Below are 17,678 nucleotides of genomic sequence, written 5' to 3' on the forward strand. Positions count from 1 at the left end.
CAGCACTCGCTCTTCATTACACCCGGCAGCAGATACCTCCTTGCTCAAGCCATCCAGCTCCTCAGGCTGGAAAAAGCCACCGCTGGTCAGTCCCAGCTTGCGGGAACCATTCCCGGTGCCGGCAACATGGCAACAGGGTGGCAGGACATGCCCTGTCCCCCACCACGGGACTGTGGGTGCAGGGGGGTGGCAGGTGTGGGGCTGCCGATGGAAGGATGCTCTGGAGCAGGGACAGCTCCAGGCACCCGGGGTGAGAGTGGTGCAGGACTCCCAGGAGCTGATGTGGCAGATCACAGCCCCCCACTCCCCGCCGGGGGGTGTCAATGCCGGCGCGGCACCTCCCGTGCTATTGAACGGGGTGTTTTTGCGGGCGCACAGCCTGCTTGCCGCAGACGCACACAGTGTACTCTGTGTCCGGGACATGAGCAATTACATCCTATTCATTCAGAGCTAATTGCTCCCCGGGCTCGTGGCAGGCTCTGCTGGCGTCGTCGTAGGTGGCCCCCAGCTGCCACACGGGTCTGGTGAGGGGAGGCCGAGGCCAGGTCCTCCTTTCCCCCCCCGCACAGCGACATGCTTGCTGCTCTCCCCCGCCTCTGCCAGATTTAAGGGAGCCCTCTGCTCCAACAGCACTCCCAGCACCCCCGAAGCACCCACACGGTGGCAGAGGGTCGGCTGGGGAGCCGGGTCTGCGGGGAGGGGGCAGACTCGGGCAGCACAAGGGACCCCCACAAAAGCCATCAGGAAGGGCAGGTCTGGGGGGGGTGAGGAGCGTGCAGTGGGGTGCGACCCTCTGCCTGCGTTTGGCACTAGGGCGGGTGGGGGCAATCCAGTGCCCAAGTCGGACCCATCGGGACCCGAAGGTGCAGAGGAGGACAAGGGAGCACCTCGCTCGGTAAAGCTGCCCATGCTCATTTAATGGAGCAAATTCTCCAGCTGGTGCTGTAATTACACACAGCATTAATTTGCCGGTGAAGTGAATCCATCGCCCCTTTTATTTGCTGTGAAAGTGAAAACCACCTCTGCCTGTCCTCTGGTGTCCTCGTAGGCAGACCCGCCATCAGACAGGCGCTCGGCGTTAACCACAGCCCTTCTGGAAACCATCACGGTTCACACCTCCAACACGCATCTCCTGCAGCACGTACCCCCTCCCCGGGGGCGATCCACAACCGCGACCTGCCCCATCGCACAGAAGGCACGGGCAGGAGGGGCCCGGAGGTGCTGCCGTACCTGGATGTTGTCAAACGACGCTTTGTTGGTGACATCGTAGAGCAGGAGCAGGGCTGCGGAGAGAGGGACGGTGCATTAGTGCCGGTGCCGTGGTGCCGGGCAGGAGCACAGCCAAGCAGAGCCCACGGCTCAGAGCTTGCTCTGGCCGTCCCCCGAGGCAGCACAGGCGTTAAAGCGCCACGGAGGTCCCTGCTGTAAAATATAAAGCAACATGCTTAAATCCACCACAGGCAATGCCTTAGACTCCTAAGTTTTGCACCTCGACACGCAGAGGATCCTCCATCCTCGGTGGCTGCTTCCTATGGGGAAATGGCTCCGGTGATTCCCGACTCACCTGCCCTGGAGTCCCGGCTCAGGGCCCCGAAGAGCCGGAGGGAGGGGGCTCTCCCCTGGGGAGCAGAGGTGGCCGTGCTTACCGTGGGCGTCCCGGTAGTAGGCATGGGTGACACTGCGGAAGCGCTCCTGCCCAGCCGTGTCCCAGATCTGGAAGGTAGATGGGAGCAAAGGGGTCAGCCATGACCCGCCACCGCCTGGGCTGGGGGACCCTATCCAGCACCAAACCCACTGCCCAACCAAACGGCATGGTGCAACCCCAGGAAGCTTCTTCAGCCTTTTGCTTCCAGGGGCAGTAATAGGAAAAATGACAAGCGCAATAAATATTGAAGCAGCACCTCCCCACTCCTCAGTGCACGGAGACGATGGTGCTTGGCAAAGGGCTCCTGACATGTCCCTTAATCGGAAAATCCATCCAGCAGATGGATGCGTGGGGACTCGCTAATTTAATTTATCAGTTTTTAATGCAGCAATACGTTTGCAGAGTGCCACGCTGCTGTCGGGGGAAGATCAGCGCTAACGTCGTTATTGAGCTCCTGGCAAAGGGGTCAGAGAAACGGTCGGGTCTCGGGGGGCTGGAGCGGCTCTGGCTGTGGGGGGATGCGAAACCTCCTGTGCGTCCCATGGGCTGGACGCAGGCTGAGCTAGTGGACATGGATCCCTTCGGAGGACCTCCGTCCCTCTCACCATCCCCTGGCTCTCCCAAAGCAGGAGCCACCTGGAAGCGCCCAGCGAACTGCAGATGCTTTCCCGGTCTCACCGGCTCCAGCCACAGCCACCGAGCAGTGAGGAGGCAGGTGGGCTGGGACGGGGGCCACCACGGCCAGAACAGCCCCCAGCCTCAAGCAGGCTCCCGCCCAGGGGACAGAGCAGCCAAAATAGTTCGTAAGGCTGTCCTGGGGCAGGAGACGTGACAGCACAACATGGAGATGGGGGACCCACTTCTGGGGTGCTCCTCTGCCAAGGGGCTTTGCCCAGCCCCAAACACCCGGGGGGAGCGAGGGAGCTGCTACCGGGGACACAGGGACGTACCTGCAGCTTCACCTTCACCCCATCCACCGTCAGCACCTTATTCTGAAAGAGAAGATAAAAGGCAGCGAGGGGTGAGCGCAGCTGTGGGATGCCGAGGACCCCAGGGAGACACGCGCACCCCAGTCCCCCATCCCGGGCGGCGTTTTCCCCCGAACCCTCGGGCTGATTTCCTCTCCCCACTTTTCAAATTTGCAGACATTGGTCCCAGCGCCTGTAGGAGCCATTTGCACTGTGGCCCAGCCAGTAGTCTTGTGTCTGCTGCAAGCTACATCTGTTTGGATACTTAAATCCTCTCGTCTGCAAGGCTGATTTAGTGCAGTGTGTGGCTCGGGCTAGAAGACCTCTGGCAATAAATTAATGAGCACCAGCATCCCATCTTAATGGCCTTCAAAAAACACAGCCAACTACTCCACATTCAGTTAGCAACTTAAAAATAACTCCTCTTCCTGCTGTTTGTACCCGTTTTTCTCCCAGTGAGCACCGGTTTCTCTCAGGTTTGGGGTTGCTTTCCCCAACCCCCCCGTTTTGCTTATTTTTAGCAGGGAAGGTGGGAAGGAGGAGCAGACGGGGCAGTGCCCCTCCATGCTGCCCTGCGGGATTTTCCCCAAAGCCAACAGGATACTTTTTGTGACCACCCGGAGCAGCCCCGGGCAGAGCTGGGAGCAGTGCGGGGCCGCGGGGAGAGCCCACCGGTGCCCCTCCGGGTGGCTGTGCCAGCCAGCGAGGGCAGGGGACGGATCCTGACCGCATCCCAGAGAGACTGCCAGCCCGACCAGCTGCACCAGTCTCTCCGAGCTTTAATCAAACTCAATCCTAACAATCCAACAGTCCCAGGGGAAGGAGCAGAGAAGAGATTAATTTGCCTGCTCGATCCACAGAAATTAGCACGGTAATCAGTGGGACGTGATGAAAACACCGCTAGGGAACGGTGCACCCAGCGGGACAGGGCAGCCATTCACTCTCCAGTGATCACCAATTTAAATCCCAGGCAAATACGCTCCCAGGCAAACGGCGGCACACGCGTGCCGAGAGCCATCCCCGTGCATCCCATGCCGCTCAGCACCAAGTACCGGGCACCTCAGGATGCCGGCACCTGGCATGACCCCCTAGGACGGTGCCGGCTAGGCTCTTCATTGCTGTTTTGATGTTTTTAATTAGGGCAGAGGGAGCATCTCGGCTGCTGCACAGCTACACTCGCTGAACAGCGAGGATACGGGCAAGGAGGAGAGGGCAGGAGTGAGCCAGAGCACTAAATTTACACAGTCTGCTAAAGCAGGCGCAGGGGAGACGATCGTGGTTTATAAATACCTTCAAAGGCAGCAACGGAGACGAGGGAGCGGAGTGATTCACAGCCCCAGAGCGGTAAAAATAGGCAGCCAGGCTGCGGGGTGGAGGAGCCGAAAAGGGCTCAGGGAGCTGCCCGGGGGCTCGGGACCGGCTGCCGTGCCCTGCGCAGGGGGCCGCGGCTTGCCCCAGGATGCAAAGCTGAGGACGCCGCCGACGGCTTGAAGTGCTTAAAACCGAGGGTCCCCGCTGCCGCGAGGTCGAGGTGCTCCCCAGCCCCTGACACCTCCGCACGCCGGCTCCTGGGACGGCGCGGCCACGCCAGGCGAGACGTCCCCGGGATGGAAACACCACGGCAAACGGCGCTGAGCAAATCCAAGCGGAGGAGCTGCGCCTTCACCGGCATCCCAGCAGATGGAGAACCACGCTGCTGGACACCCTTCCGCGGGTGAGACGGGGCAGATTTACTTTCTGCAGAATATCCAATTTCTAAGCTCATCTTGCCCTCCAAAACCCCAGATCCTACCACAGATCCCGGTGCCGCACCGGAGGTGCCGGCACATCCCGCAAGGCGCAGGGGCTGGGAGCCCCGGGCTCCGCACCAGTGCGATGCTCATCCAAACGCCGTCCCCAGCCGGTGACAACCAGCTGCCAATGCCACCTGCCGGGGACCGCACCAGGGACCGCGCCAGGAGCTGCAGAGGAAGGAAAACACTCTGCGTTTCCCTGTTGGCTCCAGAGCATCCAGCCGCTCCGGATCTCAGCACAAGCGCCAACAGGCCTCGCAGGGGACGAGGACGCTTGGTGTGATGGATGATGACAAGGGATGATGGGACCAGGAGCTTTGCATGAAAAACTGTACCAAACAAGTGCCCTTCCGCAACGGCCACAGCAGCACCTCCAGCTCGGAGGAGAGTGTGTGCCGAGGGGCGGTTGTGTCCCAGGGACACAGCCATGTCCCCAGCGCAGCCATGCTCCAGGGGTGACCGGCCACCGCAAGCAGGAGGGAGGGAGGGAGGGAGGGAGGGAAAACATGGCCCTGGACCAGTTGAGCTGAAGCAACCAGAAAGCACCTGGTGAGCAGCCGAAAAAGCTGAAGCTCCGGTGCTGCACCTCATGCATCGACCTCCACTTCAGGAGCTTAATTAAAAGCAAAGCTGGCAGCAGCGGGATTCACACTAATTACGACTGACCTACATTTTAAGGGGGGGGGAAATGCTTAAACCTAATTAAAGTCTGTACATCAACCCAGGTGCTGCTGGACTGGGCAGGGGGAAAAAAATGGATTTCCCGGGGGTTTCGGTGTGGAACAGAGCGGTGTTTTGGGGCAAGTCATTGCAGAGATGCTCCTGCAGACAGGTGATGCAGCCAGAGCCACCCGGAGTGGTGGCTTCTGCCTGCATCCCTGCCTGCATCCCTGCCTGCCCCCGAGCCCAGCGTGGCTGCAAAATGTGGGTGAAGAAGCCAAGCAGAAGGTGGGAGGAGAGGGGTGGGAAAAGGCTGAGGCTGCCACCAGCAACACAACGGCTCTTGTCGGTGTCACGTGAACCAGATGCCCAAGTCTTCCCCCACACCATGGCTAATAGTCTTCCCAGCTTCCAATTATTATTATTTTTTTAAGGAGCCGCAGTTCAATTCCACACTCACAGCCCTTCAAAGGCACAGCTAGGGGGCTTAATGACTAATAAGCATCCAAAGACAAAAGACGATGTGTGTCAATGCACTGAAACATGAAATACACTGCCAGCGCTGCCAGGCCTGATCACAATGAGAGGGGTTGTGTTGTTCAGGGCTTGTTCTTAATCTTGCACAGCTTAATATAATAGAGGTAATACTCACAGCAGGCCACCCGCTATGCAAAAGCAGGCAGGAAAGCCGTCCCCGCAACTCAGCTCTGTTGTCGCCCTTTGCAATTGCAGTTTTTATGTGTCCTTTTTCCTGGGGCTTTGACAATGTTATTAAAATATTTTCTAGCAGGGGCAGCAGTGGAATGCCTGGAGTGCTTTTGTTGGAGGAACATGATGCTCGTAAGTTAAGTAATCCTCAGGACATCAGATAAATAAAGTTGGAACCTTGCAGATGCAGGGAAAAATTAAATTACCAAGTGCAGATGGTCCTCAATTAAGAGCAGCATTATCAACACACCAACGGCTCCACTGGCTGCAGCTCCGGTGCGATCCCGCCCCAGCGACCGCAGCACGAGAACGGCCATTCGGAGGTAGAGAGGAGGGAGGAGAAGGTGCCTGTGAGAGGGTGAAACTGTGCTGCTACCCAAAATGTGCACCCCACGCCAGACAATGCTCCCACCCAAACCAAGGTGCCCCCATGCTGCTCTCGGGTCAGCTCATCAGTTTGGGTAATGCTGCTCTCCCCGGGTCCACAGGGTCCCCATGGTGCTGGTGAACCACACTGGGAGTGACCGGCACATCCCAGCCCGAGATGCTGGAAAAGGCTGCAGTGTAACCCAGGGTCAGCAATCGCACAACAACCCGGCCACTCCCCAGATTTTCCACGCATTAGCTCATTAATTAAAGCCTTAAAAATTAAATCAGATACATGGATTAACTCGGTTCACAATTAATCTGACAAACGGAAAGCTGCTCGCTGACACCACTCAGGCTCCACCAAGGGGAACTCTCTCCCTGGCTCCCCGACACCTCTCATGGGTGCTGGTTCAAGTGATGCTGCCCAAGAGCACCCACCAACACCCACCCACCCGCCGGAGCATCCCCCTGCTGGGGTGGGCACTGCGAGGCACAGCACATCCCGGGCATGGCTGCAGCCCAGCATGCACGGCGCCAAAGCGGGGAAAGGGGACAAGCAGCATTTGGGGACCGGCTAAGGGACCCCGGCATACCTGACCCACAGCCCCGCTCCTCCCCAAACCATCTCCTGAAGAGGGGGAGAGGAGATAAACCTGGGGGCTGCAGGGTCCCGGCAGGGACTGAGGGTACCCGTCCCCATCCCCGCTGCCAGGGGCTGCAGCTGCACCAGCGCCTCTGCTGCGGTGGGCTCGTCCCCAGAGCCAGCGGGGGTCTGGCCCCCGGCCATCCCCCTCTCCACTTTTACAATGGAAAAGGAAAAAAAAAACCCAACAAATGTCATTAGTGTGTTTTGGAGGCAGCCCTCACGGCCGACCGGGGGCGAGTTCCTGCGATAAGGGGAAAAAATTGCATCAGCGAATATACATCAAACCCAACCGAAGGCGGCTGGGCCACTGGCTGAGTTAATTAGCGGCCCTAACGGCTCTGCTTGCTGCTGCAGGACTTGACAGCGCAGCCACCCAGCAAACTTCATTAGGGCTGCGGCGTCACGCGCCGGCCGGGGCCGGGTGGGTTGCCAGGTCCCCATCACCACTTGGGAGCATGCAGGGAGAGGGTGATAGATTGGAGCATCCTTTATTTTAGGAAGCCAGGAGGAAAACAGCAGCACGGCAGGGGTGAGCTGGCTGAAGGGATGCTGGGGGACCCCAAACCTGTGCCAACGCAGGACCCAGATCCAAATTCCCACTTGGCAAAGCCCCTGGGAGCCCCCACCTCCACGGGCACAAACGCTCCCGTGCTGGGAGGAGCTGGGATGCAGTTGTGATGGGGCTGTAGCAGACAGACAAATAAACGCTACCTCCAGAAGCGACTGCAAAAAATAGATTAAGGATCGATATGGAAATCTGCCCAAAACAGCAGGACACTGGATTAAATTTGCTCATTAAAATCCTGAAGTTTTCCCACACAGGCGCGTGCCGCTGCCAGCAAGCTGGTCCTGGCAGCTCAGCATCTTCTCCAGCCACAGCAGCCTGGCTCAGGGACAGCCCAGCCCTTTGCCAAGGTCAGGGCTTGAAGAGCAGCCCCCCCTTTGCTTCCTCAGGACAAGCAGTTCTCTAAAGCCTTGGTCCCTCAAAATTAACTCAGCCAAATTGCATGATTTTTGAGACTGAAAATGAGAAAATTTCATTTTCATTTGAGAAAAAAAAAAAAAAAAACAAAAAACAAACAAGCCCCAAATTGGCCAACACAGGTTCAAAAATAGGGGTGCCCAAACAGGGGGTACCGGCAGGCTGGGACATGGCAACAGGGTCTGGCTTGGGGCTATGGACCATCCGAGCGGGCTCCGGGTGAGGAGCCGGAGCTTTTCGGACTCTCCAGCTCTGCATTATTCACAGCCTGTGCACAACCCCGGCACAGCACAGGGAGCGCAACAGCAGCGCGGTGGAGCCCAGGGCCCCCGGGGTGAGCGAGGACCCAGCAGGTTTCAGCTCTGCCGTCCCCACTCCGCCACCAGGACGGCGGCTGTGCCCAGCACCCCGGCAGGATGCAACGGGGGAGCCCTGGATGTGGCTCTGCCTGAGGCTGGTGCGATGGATCCAACCCCCGAGGAAAACGCTGCCCAGCGCTTTTGTTGGAGAAACTGCCCTGGCAGCAGCTGGTTTTACAACCTGCCATTATTTCTGCTGGGGGTACAAAAAGGAAGAGCGCAGGAGGCTGATATTGCACAAGGATCCGCACTTCCGAAATCAAGATCTGTTCAGCGAGATAAACGGTAACCAGGAACAAATATTTAAGTTTCAGCAACCATGAGCAGACGCCAGAGCAATAAAAGCAGTGCTGAGCTCTTATCTCGACTTCACGCCAGCTTTCAAAGCACGTTACGGCGGGGCTGCTCTGCCCGTCACCGGTTCATGGGGCAGCACAGGCGTTCCTCCCGGCCACGTCGCCAGTGCATCCGGCACAGCCCGGCCACGCGGTGCCTCGACAGAGAACGCAGTCACCCCATCACCCCCAGCTTAGGAAAAAAACATTTCAGAAGCACATTCCCTGCAAGAGAGGGAAGGGAACAGCCCGATGCTGCGCTGGAGCCCACGGGAAGCCGCTGCGAGACCGGGCAGGGACAGTGGGTACCGGGGCTGTGCCACGGCCGGACACAGTCCCTCTCCAGCTGTGCCGAGTCCTGCCAGAGGACTGCCCAGCCACTGGGAAACATCTCGGATGATCCTCCTGCACAATCACAGCTCTGCCGTGCCACCACCAGAGACGTGCCCAAGCAGCCCCGGCACACGTCCCGGGGGAGACCCGGGCAGCCAGCACACCCCATCACGGTTCCCTCCACCTCATCCCATAAATCTTCTGCTTGGAGAGAAACCCCGACCATTCATCTTCCAGGGCGGGCGATTAATTTCCTCGGCAGCACTGTGCATTTGCACTCTGCAGCTAAAAATAGAAACTTCTGCCTTTTTTTTTTTTTTTTTTTTTTCCCAGGACTTGCCCACTCCTGCCTGCAGCAGAGACGCTCCAGAGCCAGCCACCGATCCCCGGTGCCAAGATCCTTTCAGAGATGATAACATGTCAACGTTCGCTGCTCAGTTCAACAGCAGACCCCGCGAAAAGCAGATTAACACGGCACCTTGCAGCAGACGGCGTTTCTCATCCGCTCTGCTCCTGGGAGCCAGCCCCGCATCCCCTCGCCTCTCACTGCCTCCTTCGAGGGGGTCACCCCGATGTGTCCCCTTCTCCCTCTGCACGCTGGATCCTGGCCAGGACACAAAGTGCCCCGCGCGCTGCAGGAGAGACGGGAGAATCCACAAGCCCTGCCCTATATAAATGACCCCAACCCGTGGTCTCCAGGTGGGCACAGACCCCCCGCGTGCCCTACAGAGCCCCTCGCCTCCGCGGGCAGCACAGCCCCTTCCCCGCACACGCCCCAGGGATGTCTGCAGCACTAGTCTTTGTCAAGAGCCATGTACGCTACATTAAAGCACAATTAACATCTCCCTGGCTGCCAGCCCTGCAGGAGATAAGAGTCAAGGCTCTTGTTAGAACAGACACACTGAAGAATTAGTGACTTATCATCTTCTATTCACATCAGTCTGCACATAAAAGGTTTTTCTGGCAAGTAGAGAATCCTGTCTTAGGGACAGATTAGGGGTAAGAGGATCTGGTTAGGATCACATATTTTAAAATAAAGTCATGCTCTGCTTCTCGGCATCGCCGGCGGCAGCCGTGTCCCGCAGCCACCCAGCTCCCGTGGAGCAGTACCGGGTCGGGGACGCTTTCCCTCCCCAGCCTGGCTGCTCCATCTAACCAGCAAGCGAGTGCCCCGGCGATGATCAAGGGGACAGTTCCTTGAAGGAGGCGCAGGCAGACAATACTCAGACTATTGATGCTTTTAAACCCAATGGGGCTGCTCAGGCTCATCCCAACAGGCAGGAGACGCCCCTGCCATGTCAGAGCCCCAGACCCGTGGGCAGCCAGGAAAACTGGGTTTTTCACCTGTAAAAATCCACAGGATAGGATCTCCTACAGCCGCACCAGAGACCAGAGCCACCAAAAAGCCAAAGTCAGCAGGAAGGCTGCAGCCCATCCCTGCAGCTCCCAGCATGTGGTCAGGTCTCGGGAGCGGATGGAGCCCACGGCCGCATCCCTCCTCCCAACCCGGGGACGGTCTGTGGCAGCTCCTACACCACCCTGGACTGCATTACTCACCCCTTCAGTCTCTTTTTTTTTTTTCCTACTTTATAACAGAAGAGACGTTTTTAAAAATACCCGTGCTTACTTCTAAACCAGGCAGCCTTGGAAACAAAGGGGGCAGAGATGGCTCACGCAGATCTGTGCCAATACTGAGAATAAGTAACGTGGCACTCTACATATTTATCTTCATTTTCTTCATCAAGGACATACCGCGCTGCAAAGCAGAACAGGAATCTCTACAGAGCATTTATTGGGATATCATTTCTCATTTACAGCAAACACAGCAGCTGTCAATGCCACGAGAATGAAAAATGGGTCATCAATTACTGTTATACAGGGAATTGTTGACTCTACTCCAGGGGGGAAATAAAGCCTTGCATCAGTTTTTATGTCAAAGAAGCCAGTTCCTCTGTCAGAACTGCTGCTGTACCCAGTGCTCCCATCACAGCCCATGGGGCATTGGAGCAGCAGGAGCTGTGGGACGAGCTGGGAGCCTCACTGCTCACGGGCCTCTCGGGTTTGCACCCTGTGCTTCCCCCTTGTCCAAGCTCCAGTGACCACAGCCAACCCCGGGCTGTACACCCTGACCCCACGCACTCCATCCTTCACCACCTCCAAGGATGATAAATAGGACAATCCCTGGGGAAGAGCCACCCCAGACATGGTGGGGATGTGATTTTGACTCATCCCAGTTGTGTCCAGGCGGAGGGTCCCGGGAATCCCATTTAAATCCTGCAGCAGCCGTCTCATTTCCAGCACAAAACCCATCCCAGCTCAGAAGGAGTTCAACAGGTTTGGCCCCAGAGCAGCCAGGCAGCGGTGGGGTTCATGGAAGAGAAAGCCACTGGGAAACAGCCAGCGAGGGGACCCCCAGCCCTGGGGGGCTGCACGCTTGTCCCTCCTCCGGCTCCCCCCGGCACACTCGAGCAGCCCTTGGGCACGGCAGGCAAATTAGGAAAGATTAATTTTTCTTGGTGTTATGCTTGGTCCAAACGTTTTCCATTCAGCCTATCCCAGTCTGAAGAATACTATAATTTGGTTATTATTATGTTATTATACGCCACAACCCGAGCTATAAAACCAGCCGGCTGGGCAGCCTCATCTGCCCTCAGTATGATCCCGGCTACAAAACGTAGCTTTCCTGAAGGCAGTGGGGTTACTTTCCCTGGAGGAAGATGCTCCTGAGAAAGGCTCCGTGCTCCGGCCACCAAAATTCTCCTGTGCAGCAGAGTGTGCGTGCAATTAGCTGTACCTGCAACTGCAGCCAGAGGCGCAGCCCAGCTTCTTTTGTATCGGTGGGCTGGCATCTAAAGGGATGGAAACTTGCCCAAAGTTGCAGAGAAGACTTTGCAATCCACTTAAAAAAAAGTCAGGTCTGAACATCCAGCGGCACGTATCCTGGCAGCATCTGGCAGTAACACAGCATCTTCTGCAGACGGCATTGCAAACAGCATTATTAAATAGCACCTTAAAGAAAAAATAAATCCCCAGAGACCTGACAAATGAATCTGTAGCTTTTTATCACATACACACACACACAAACACACACATCCTTCACCTGCAGCTAAGGCAGACAGCTCTCAAAAGCCATGTTCCTGCTGAGCAGCAAGCCCGAATCCAGCTGAATCCTTCAAAGGATTCAAGGAAAAGAGAGTGACTGAACAACTCTAATGAGATTTTCTGAAGTCTGTGTAAGTCCATTAAGACCCTGGGAATGGCACGTACCACGGCTCCGTGCTCACTGACGCCCCAGCCGCTTCTGGAAGTCCCAGAGTATTTCCTCTGCCCTAAACTATGGGGATGATCCCCCAGGGAATCGATCACCCCCTGAAGCCGCACCATTCCCGCTGCTCTCCGGCAATGCCAAGCCCTGCGGGACCGCCAGCCCACCGAGCTTTTGGGAGCAATTTGACCTCACGTGTGTATTATTCAAGAGGGAAAAGCACACCTGTCGTGTATTAACGCTTGCTCGGGAACAAAGTTATTTTAGGCATTGTCAAGCACTTCTCACATTAATTCATGCACATTTATAAGTGCAGCACGTTAATGTATTTAAGAAAGTTTGGGCTGAACTGCAATCCCACTCGCCGAGCCCCAGCCCTGCAGGGAGCCACCTCGCCAAGCTGCGATTCACCCCACTGCAAAGGGGCACAGCCATCGCAGCGAGACCCCGCTCTCCACGTTCAGCTCTGACGCTAACTAAATTAGGTGCTCTTGGTGCGGCTCTCGGAGGTCTGTCACCACAGCGCACAGGACCACGGCTGGCACCGCTCTTCGATTTTTTGTGCATGTCCCGCATCCTGGAGCGGGACAATGCCGCAGGAGCTGGTCCCTTCCCAGCAAAGCCCTCGCGAAAGCCACTGAGGCAGAGCGGCAGGAACAACGCTCAGGCCCGGGAGCGCTCATACCCCACGGCAGATCGCGCTCCAGCACTGTTGCACTGGCACATTTCGGCTGTTTCCATCCCTGCAGTTCCCTTGGATCAGCAAAGCCTCAGGAGAGGCAGCAGCAATGAGCATCCCGGTGTGCGCTGCCGCTCAGCCCAGCGCCACGTACCTACTGCAGTGACAACGGGCACGGGGAGGGAGGACAAGTCTCCTCCTTTTATTCCCCCTCCTCACAACACAAACCTCCGGTCTCGGGCAGAGACAGGTGGGGTCACCCCTCTTACAGCTCCGTCTCCCCCAGTTCTGCTACCGCTGTTTGCCGCAGGGCTGCTGTGCTGCATCGCAGCACTGCCCCACAGCGATGCACCGCAGGGATGGGCTGCGGAGATGCCCTATAGCGATGCACCGCAGGGATGGGCTGCGGAGATGCCCTATAGCGATGCACCGCAGGGATGCACCGCAGCCAGTCCTTCTCCAAAACACGGTGCAGCAGCGTTCCCCGGGAAGCAATTCCCAGCCCCACTCTGGTCCCATCACGTTTCCCCAGGCCACATCATCAAACCGTGGCTGGTGTAGGGAAGGAGCCGTCCTTCCCCGCAGCCGGGCTCCCTGAGCGGGATGAGAGTGTGTCCGCGGGGCTCAGGACCCAACACCATTCGAGCTGCTCGGGGTTGGCTTCAGGCTGCGTGTGCCTCGGCACTTAGAGGAAAAAGAAAAGCCCACTCATCTGAAACGTGTGATGCGTGATCTCCTGGGAACGCTTTCCCTTCAGAGAGCACTGACTCACGGGAGCCCGATGAAGCCCACACCCGTGGCGTAATGCCTTGAGATGCTTCACACCTCCGACCCCGCTCCCTCCACGCGCTGACCTGCACCATGACCACACAACACCCCACGGCTCCTCAGCTCCTACAGGAGGGCCCAAGAGCATATGGTTACAGCAGAAAACAAACGCAACCGGTGACAGCTGTCTGGGGCAGTGCGGCACAGCCGTCACAGTGCCGGGGTCTCGTCCCAGCCCTGCCCTGCTGCTCTGCCCAGCCTGGAGGAGCCAGTCCTGCCGTGCTGGTGCTCTGGGGAGGTGCATGGCATGGCATGGCACAGCACGGCAGGCTCACCCCTGGAAAGCCACGTCCTCGGCAGCCCGGCAGAGCTGCCAGTCCTTCCCCGAGGCTGGCGCTGCTGGGGGCTGCGTGGGCTGGCCAGCGCCGCTGCCAAAACCCGCGCCGAGCTCTAAAAATTGATGCCGAGAGTAGTGACAATCCTCCAGCATTTCCGCTGGGGCGTGCAGCAAACAGGGCGATGCCGAAAGCAGTGAGCCCGCGGGGGCTTTGCAGCTGACGGGGTGGGAGGGCGAGCGCCCGGCGCTCGGGAAACGACACCGTCCTCCCGCAGCCGTGACCCTGGAAAAACGGCTGCTTCCCTGCAGCTCCTGAGAGCCGAGTGTGCTTAACACTGGGGGGGGGGGGGGGGAAACCCCAGCAAATTAAAGCCCAGCCATCTGGCTGCACAAGCAGTGGGAAGCGCTCCCTGCGCACCCGGGAAAGGGACCGGACTGACCCTGCACCACCCAGGGCACCGAATCCCAAATTGCAAGATGGATGCTCATCCAGGGACCAGCTCCCTCCGACAAGGAGGTCCCCAGACAGGGTCTTCGCTATGAACTCCCCAGCAACGAGGCTGGGCTGAATTATTCATCCAGCCACACAGTCCTGTTTTTCTTAGTCATCGGCTCAGAGGAAGCAGTGAGGCACGGAGGCACTGGTGGGGACCTGCTGCCGTCGAGCGGCACGGGGAAAGTAAATCCCAGCAATTCGGACCAAATTCAGCATCGTCAACCAAGTGGACAGACAAGTTCTGCGCTCCCTGGGGGGACTGGGGCTCCCTGGACACCTCCATCAAACTCCTGCGTGTGGCTTTGGGGAAAAAAAGTCATTAACAGGGAGTTGTTTCAACGTTGAGAGCAACAGGCACAGGAGTGCCAACACCAACGGCTCTCCCTGGCAGTCACGGTACCGGGAGCCGAGGTCGGTTCAGTCTCATTATCGGTAACGAGGAGCAGCAGCATCGGTGCTGGAGCAAGACCACCCCCCCGCTCCTCCTCTGCTGCCCACCCCGTGCCCGGCACACATCATACCGCGGGTGCACATCGCAAACGGCGGCGGCTTGGCGGCGCTTCGCTAATAACTGCGTTAACGCCATAAAACGGTGCGCGTCGGACGAGGCGTTCGCCAGCGGGGAGGGGGGGGGGGGGGGGGGGGGCGCACCGTTGCCGTGGTGACGTCCGCGCAAGCAGAGCTGGAAAAGCCAAAGCCTCCATTTCTCCGGCGTGTCACTTGGGCCTGGGAACATCGCGGCTTGGCAGGGAGGAGGAAAACATCCTCAGACACGGGCAGACTGAATGAGGGCTGACAAGGTCCCGGCTCGCCGCAGGTGGACGGCTTCACGGCATCCGACCCGGGCAGGTTCGGCTGCATTGATGCAGCTAAGCACGGCTCCCCACCGCTCCCCTCCTTTCAATGAGTTACGTATTAAAAAAACCCACACAAAATGAAACAAAACCCATCCAGATGTTCACAACGGGACCAGCGGCATCCTCAGAGATGTGCCACCGGTCTTACAACCTCTAGAAGACCACCTTTGCTGCCTGTGGGCAGCACTGACCCCACACCCACCACATCTTCAACACAAACATCTCCCCAGGCTGAATCCCCGAAGCATCACCGAGACCCCCATACGCCCATTGGGCTGCTCCTCACTCTGGGACAGCCACAGGACAGGGCAGCAGGCATCACCCTTTACCGCTGAAGGAGCACGAGCTCCCAACACCTATGATTTATGATCAGGGAGAAATATTTTTTCCAATGCAGGCATAAAGATGAAATATTTGCTGTTGCTTCTGAGAGGTTCTGCAATCCTTCAAGGCAATGACTCGGTGCTTGGCCAGGATTAAAAATGCTGCATGCCCCTGTTAGACAAACAAAGCTACATGAGTTACACCGCTCTGCTGGAGATCCCTCGCCAGGGAGCAGGGGCAGCTCCATCGCTCTTGGATGGAGCCAGCAGCGTGTACAGCACCACGGCAGCTTCGCTCCCCTTCTTGCCGGGCTGCGAGCAGGGCTAGGAGCTGCACAGGCACAAGCAAGGTGAGCATCATAGAATGGTTTAGGTTGGAAGGGACCTTGAAGATCATCAAGTTCCAACCCCCCTACCAGAGGCAGGGACACCTCCCACCAGACCAGGCTGCATCGCCCCGGCTCTGCCCAGCCGTCAGCATATGATGGCACGGCACAGCACGATGCTCAGCAGCTCCGTGGCTGAGCCAGTCCCCATGATGCCACCAACATCTCACAGCTCCCCATGCTTCCCCAGTTGCCCTCCTCCTCCTCAGGGCTCCCCACCAGCAGCCGCCCTGCTCGCTGCATCCCTCACCTGTCCACAGGACAATGCCACCAACACAATATTTTGCTTCAAAGGCTCCACAGGTAAACAAGCCCTTGATCCCTAAATTCCTCATTGCCATAGGAACCAGCTTCCCCCCCCATCGCCAGCCAAGGACAAGTGGACAACTGCTCAGACACACACCACGCTGCGCCTCCTTGGCTGTAAACACAGCTCTGATCCACTCAGACAGGATTGTTTTTCCCATTTTTTTTTTTTTCCTAAGGGGGAATATTTTTTGCCGGCATTCACTGTTCCAGGTTTCAGAGCAGCCGATCGCTGCCTTTCCAATTTGTCACGCTGACGCTCAGCGTTACCCTCACAGGGCCCAACAAAAGCCCCATCAACAGGACCGACCTGACCCCTATCTCCACGCCTCAGGTCTCTCCATCCTTTGCAGACGAGAGGAGGAAAGCGGCTCTTTGGGAAGAGGACGAAGGGGCAGGTGGTTTTCGAGGAAGGACAATGCACAGTCAGCACCCAGCGAGCTCAGACGGAGGCGGCTCCCACCGCACCAGCTTTTCGGGAAAAGCAGCAATGTCCCCCTGCAGCCCTCCCCAGCACTGCCAAACCCCGCACCAGCATCTCACCCTTCCCTGGCTGCACACCGGGATCACCGGCATCCACACTGGGAATAAACCGAAACCTGCTGGGGGCAAATAATTAATCAGCGCTAATGAAATGAGTCAGCAGCTCAGCAGAGAGGCAGCGAGGGCTCGTGGGGGCTGAGCAAGGCGAGAGCCATGGGGCAGGGATGCTCACCATCAGAGGGGGGGCAGTGGGGGGCAGAGGCCCCCCAAAGCCCACCCGTCCCTGCCAGCTCAGCCACCTCCCCTCCGCTTTCAAAGAAAAACCCAGTTCTGCACAGCTGAATTCAATATTTTAATCGCCAATAAAAGATGAAAGTGAAATTAAGCCAAATGTATTCCATTAAATATTGAAACCATTTAGACTTACTCTAGACCCATTTAAATGTTTTATTGGCTATAAAACGCTGCCTCGCAGGCCCCGGCACCCCCAGCGGACCCAGAATAACACCTGGCTCTGCACTGGGGCGCTGATGCTCCAGCACCCGAGTGGGCCTCCCCGGGGCAAATTTCTCCCCGGGGCACCATCCAGAGAGGTGCAGACACACCACATCCGTGTGCCCAACAGCCTTCCTCCAGCACCGACCTCCTCCTCACCCAGCACGGAGCGGGGCACGGTCCCACACCCTCGAAGAGGCAGGGAAATGGCCCCGGCTGCCAGCAGAAGGCACGCACATCGCCAGCCCTGCGGAGCCTGGACTGGTGGCCCGGCCACGCTGGATACTGGTGGCTCAGGGAGGGGACACCGCAATGATAACACACGCGGCCAGGGTGTCACTTCCCAACCCGCCTCTGCGCCGCAGCACAACTTGCCTGGAAAAAAAAAATTAAAAGGAAAAAGAAATTAAGCTGTTCTGGTCAGATGCTCTAGGCCTTGGGAAGCCACTCAGCTCGCGCCTTCCACGTAGGCATGCAACAGGCTG

At 57.9% G+C, this 17,678-nt stretch overlaps 1 protein-coding gene across 1 annotated transcript in view; it reads right to left on the reverse strand.

Annotated features, from left to right (window-relative positions):
• RAB26 (RAB26, member RAS oncogene family) overlaps positions 1 to 17,678 on the reverse strand; it is a gene marked incomplete at its 5' end in the record, with an annotated part of 30,032 nt that overhangs the window by 2,503 nt on the left and 9,851 nt on the right. The window contains 3 exons of the mRNA XM_082490840.1: positions 1,231 to 1,283; positions 1,647 to 1,713; positions 2,596 to 2,637. Coding sequence (XP_082346966.1) covers positions 1,231 to 1,283; positions 1,647 to 1,713; positions 2,596 to 2,637 — 162 coding nt within the window. The remainder of the gene's footprint in view (positions 1 to 1,230; positions 1,284 to 1,646; positions 1,714 to 2,595; positions 2,638 to 17,678) is intronic.

Source organism: Vanellus vanellus (assembly GCF_965231255.1).
Source record: "Vanellus vanellus genome assembly, chromosome: 14".
Taxonomy (NCBI): Eukaryota; Metazoa; Chordata; class Aves; order Charadriiformes; family Charadriidae; genus Vanellus; species Vanellus vanellus.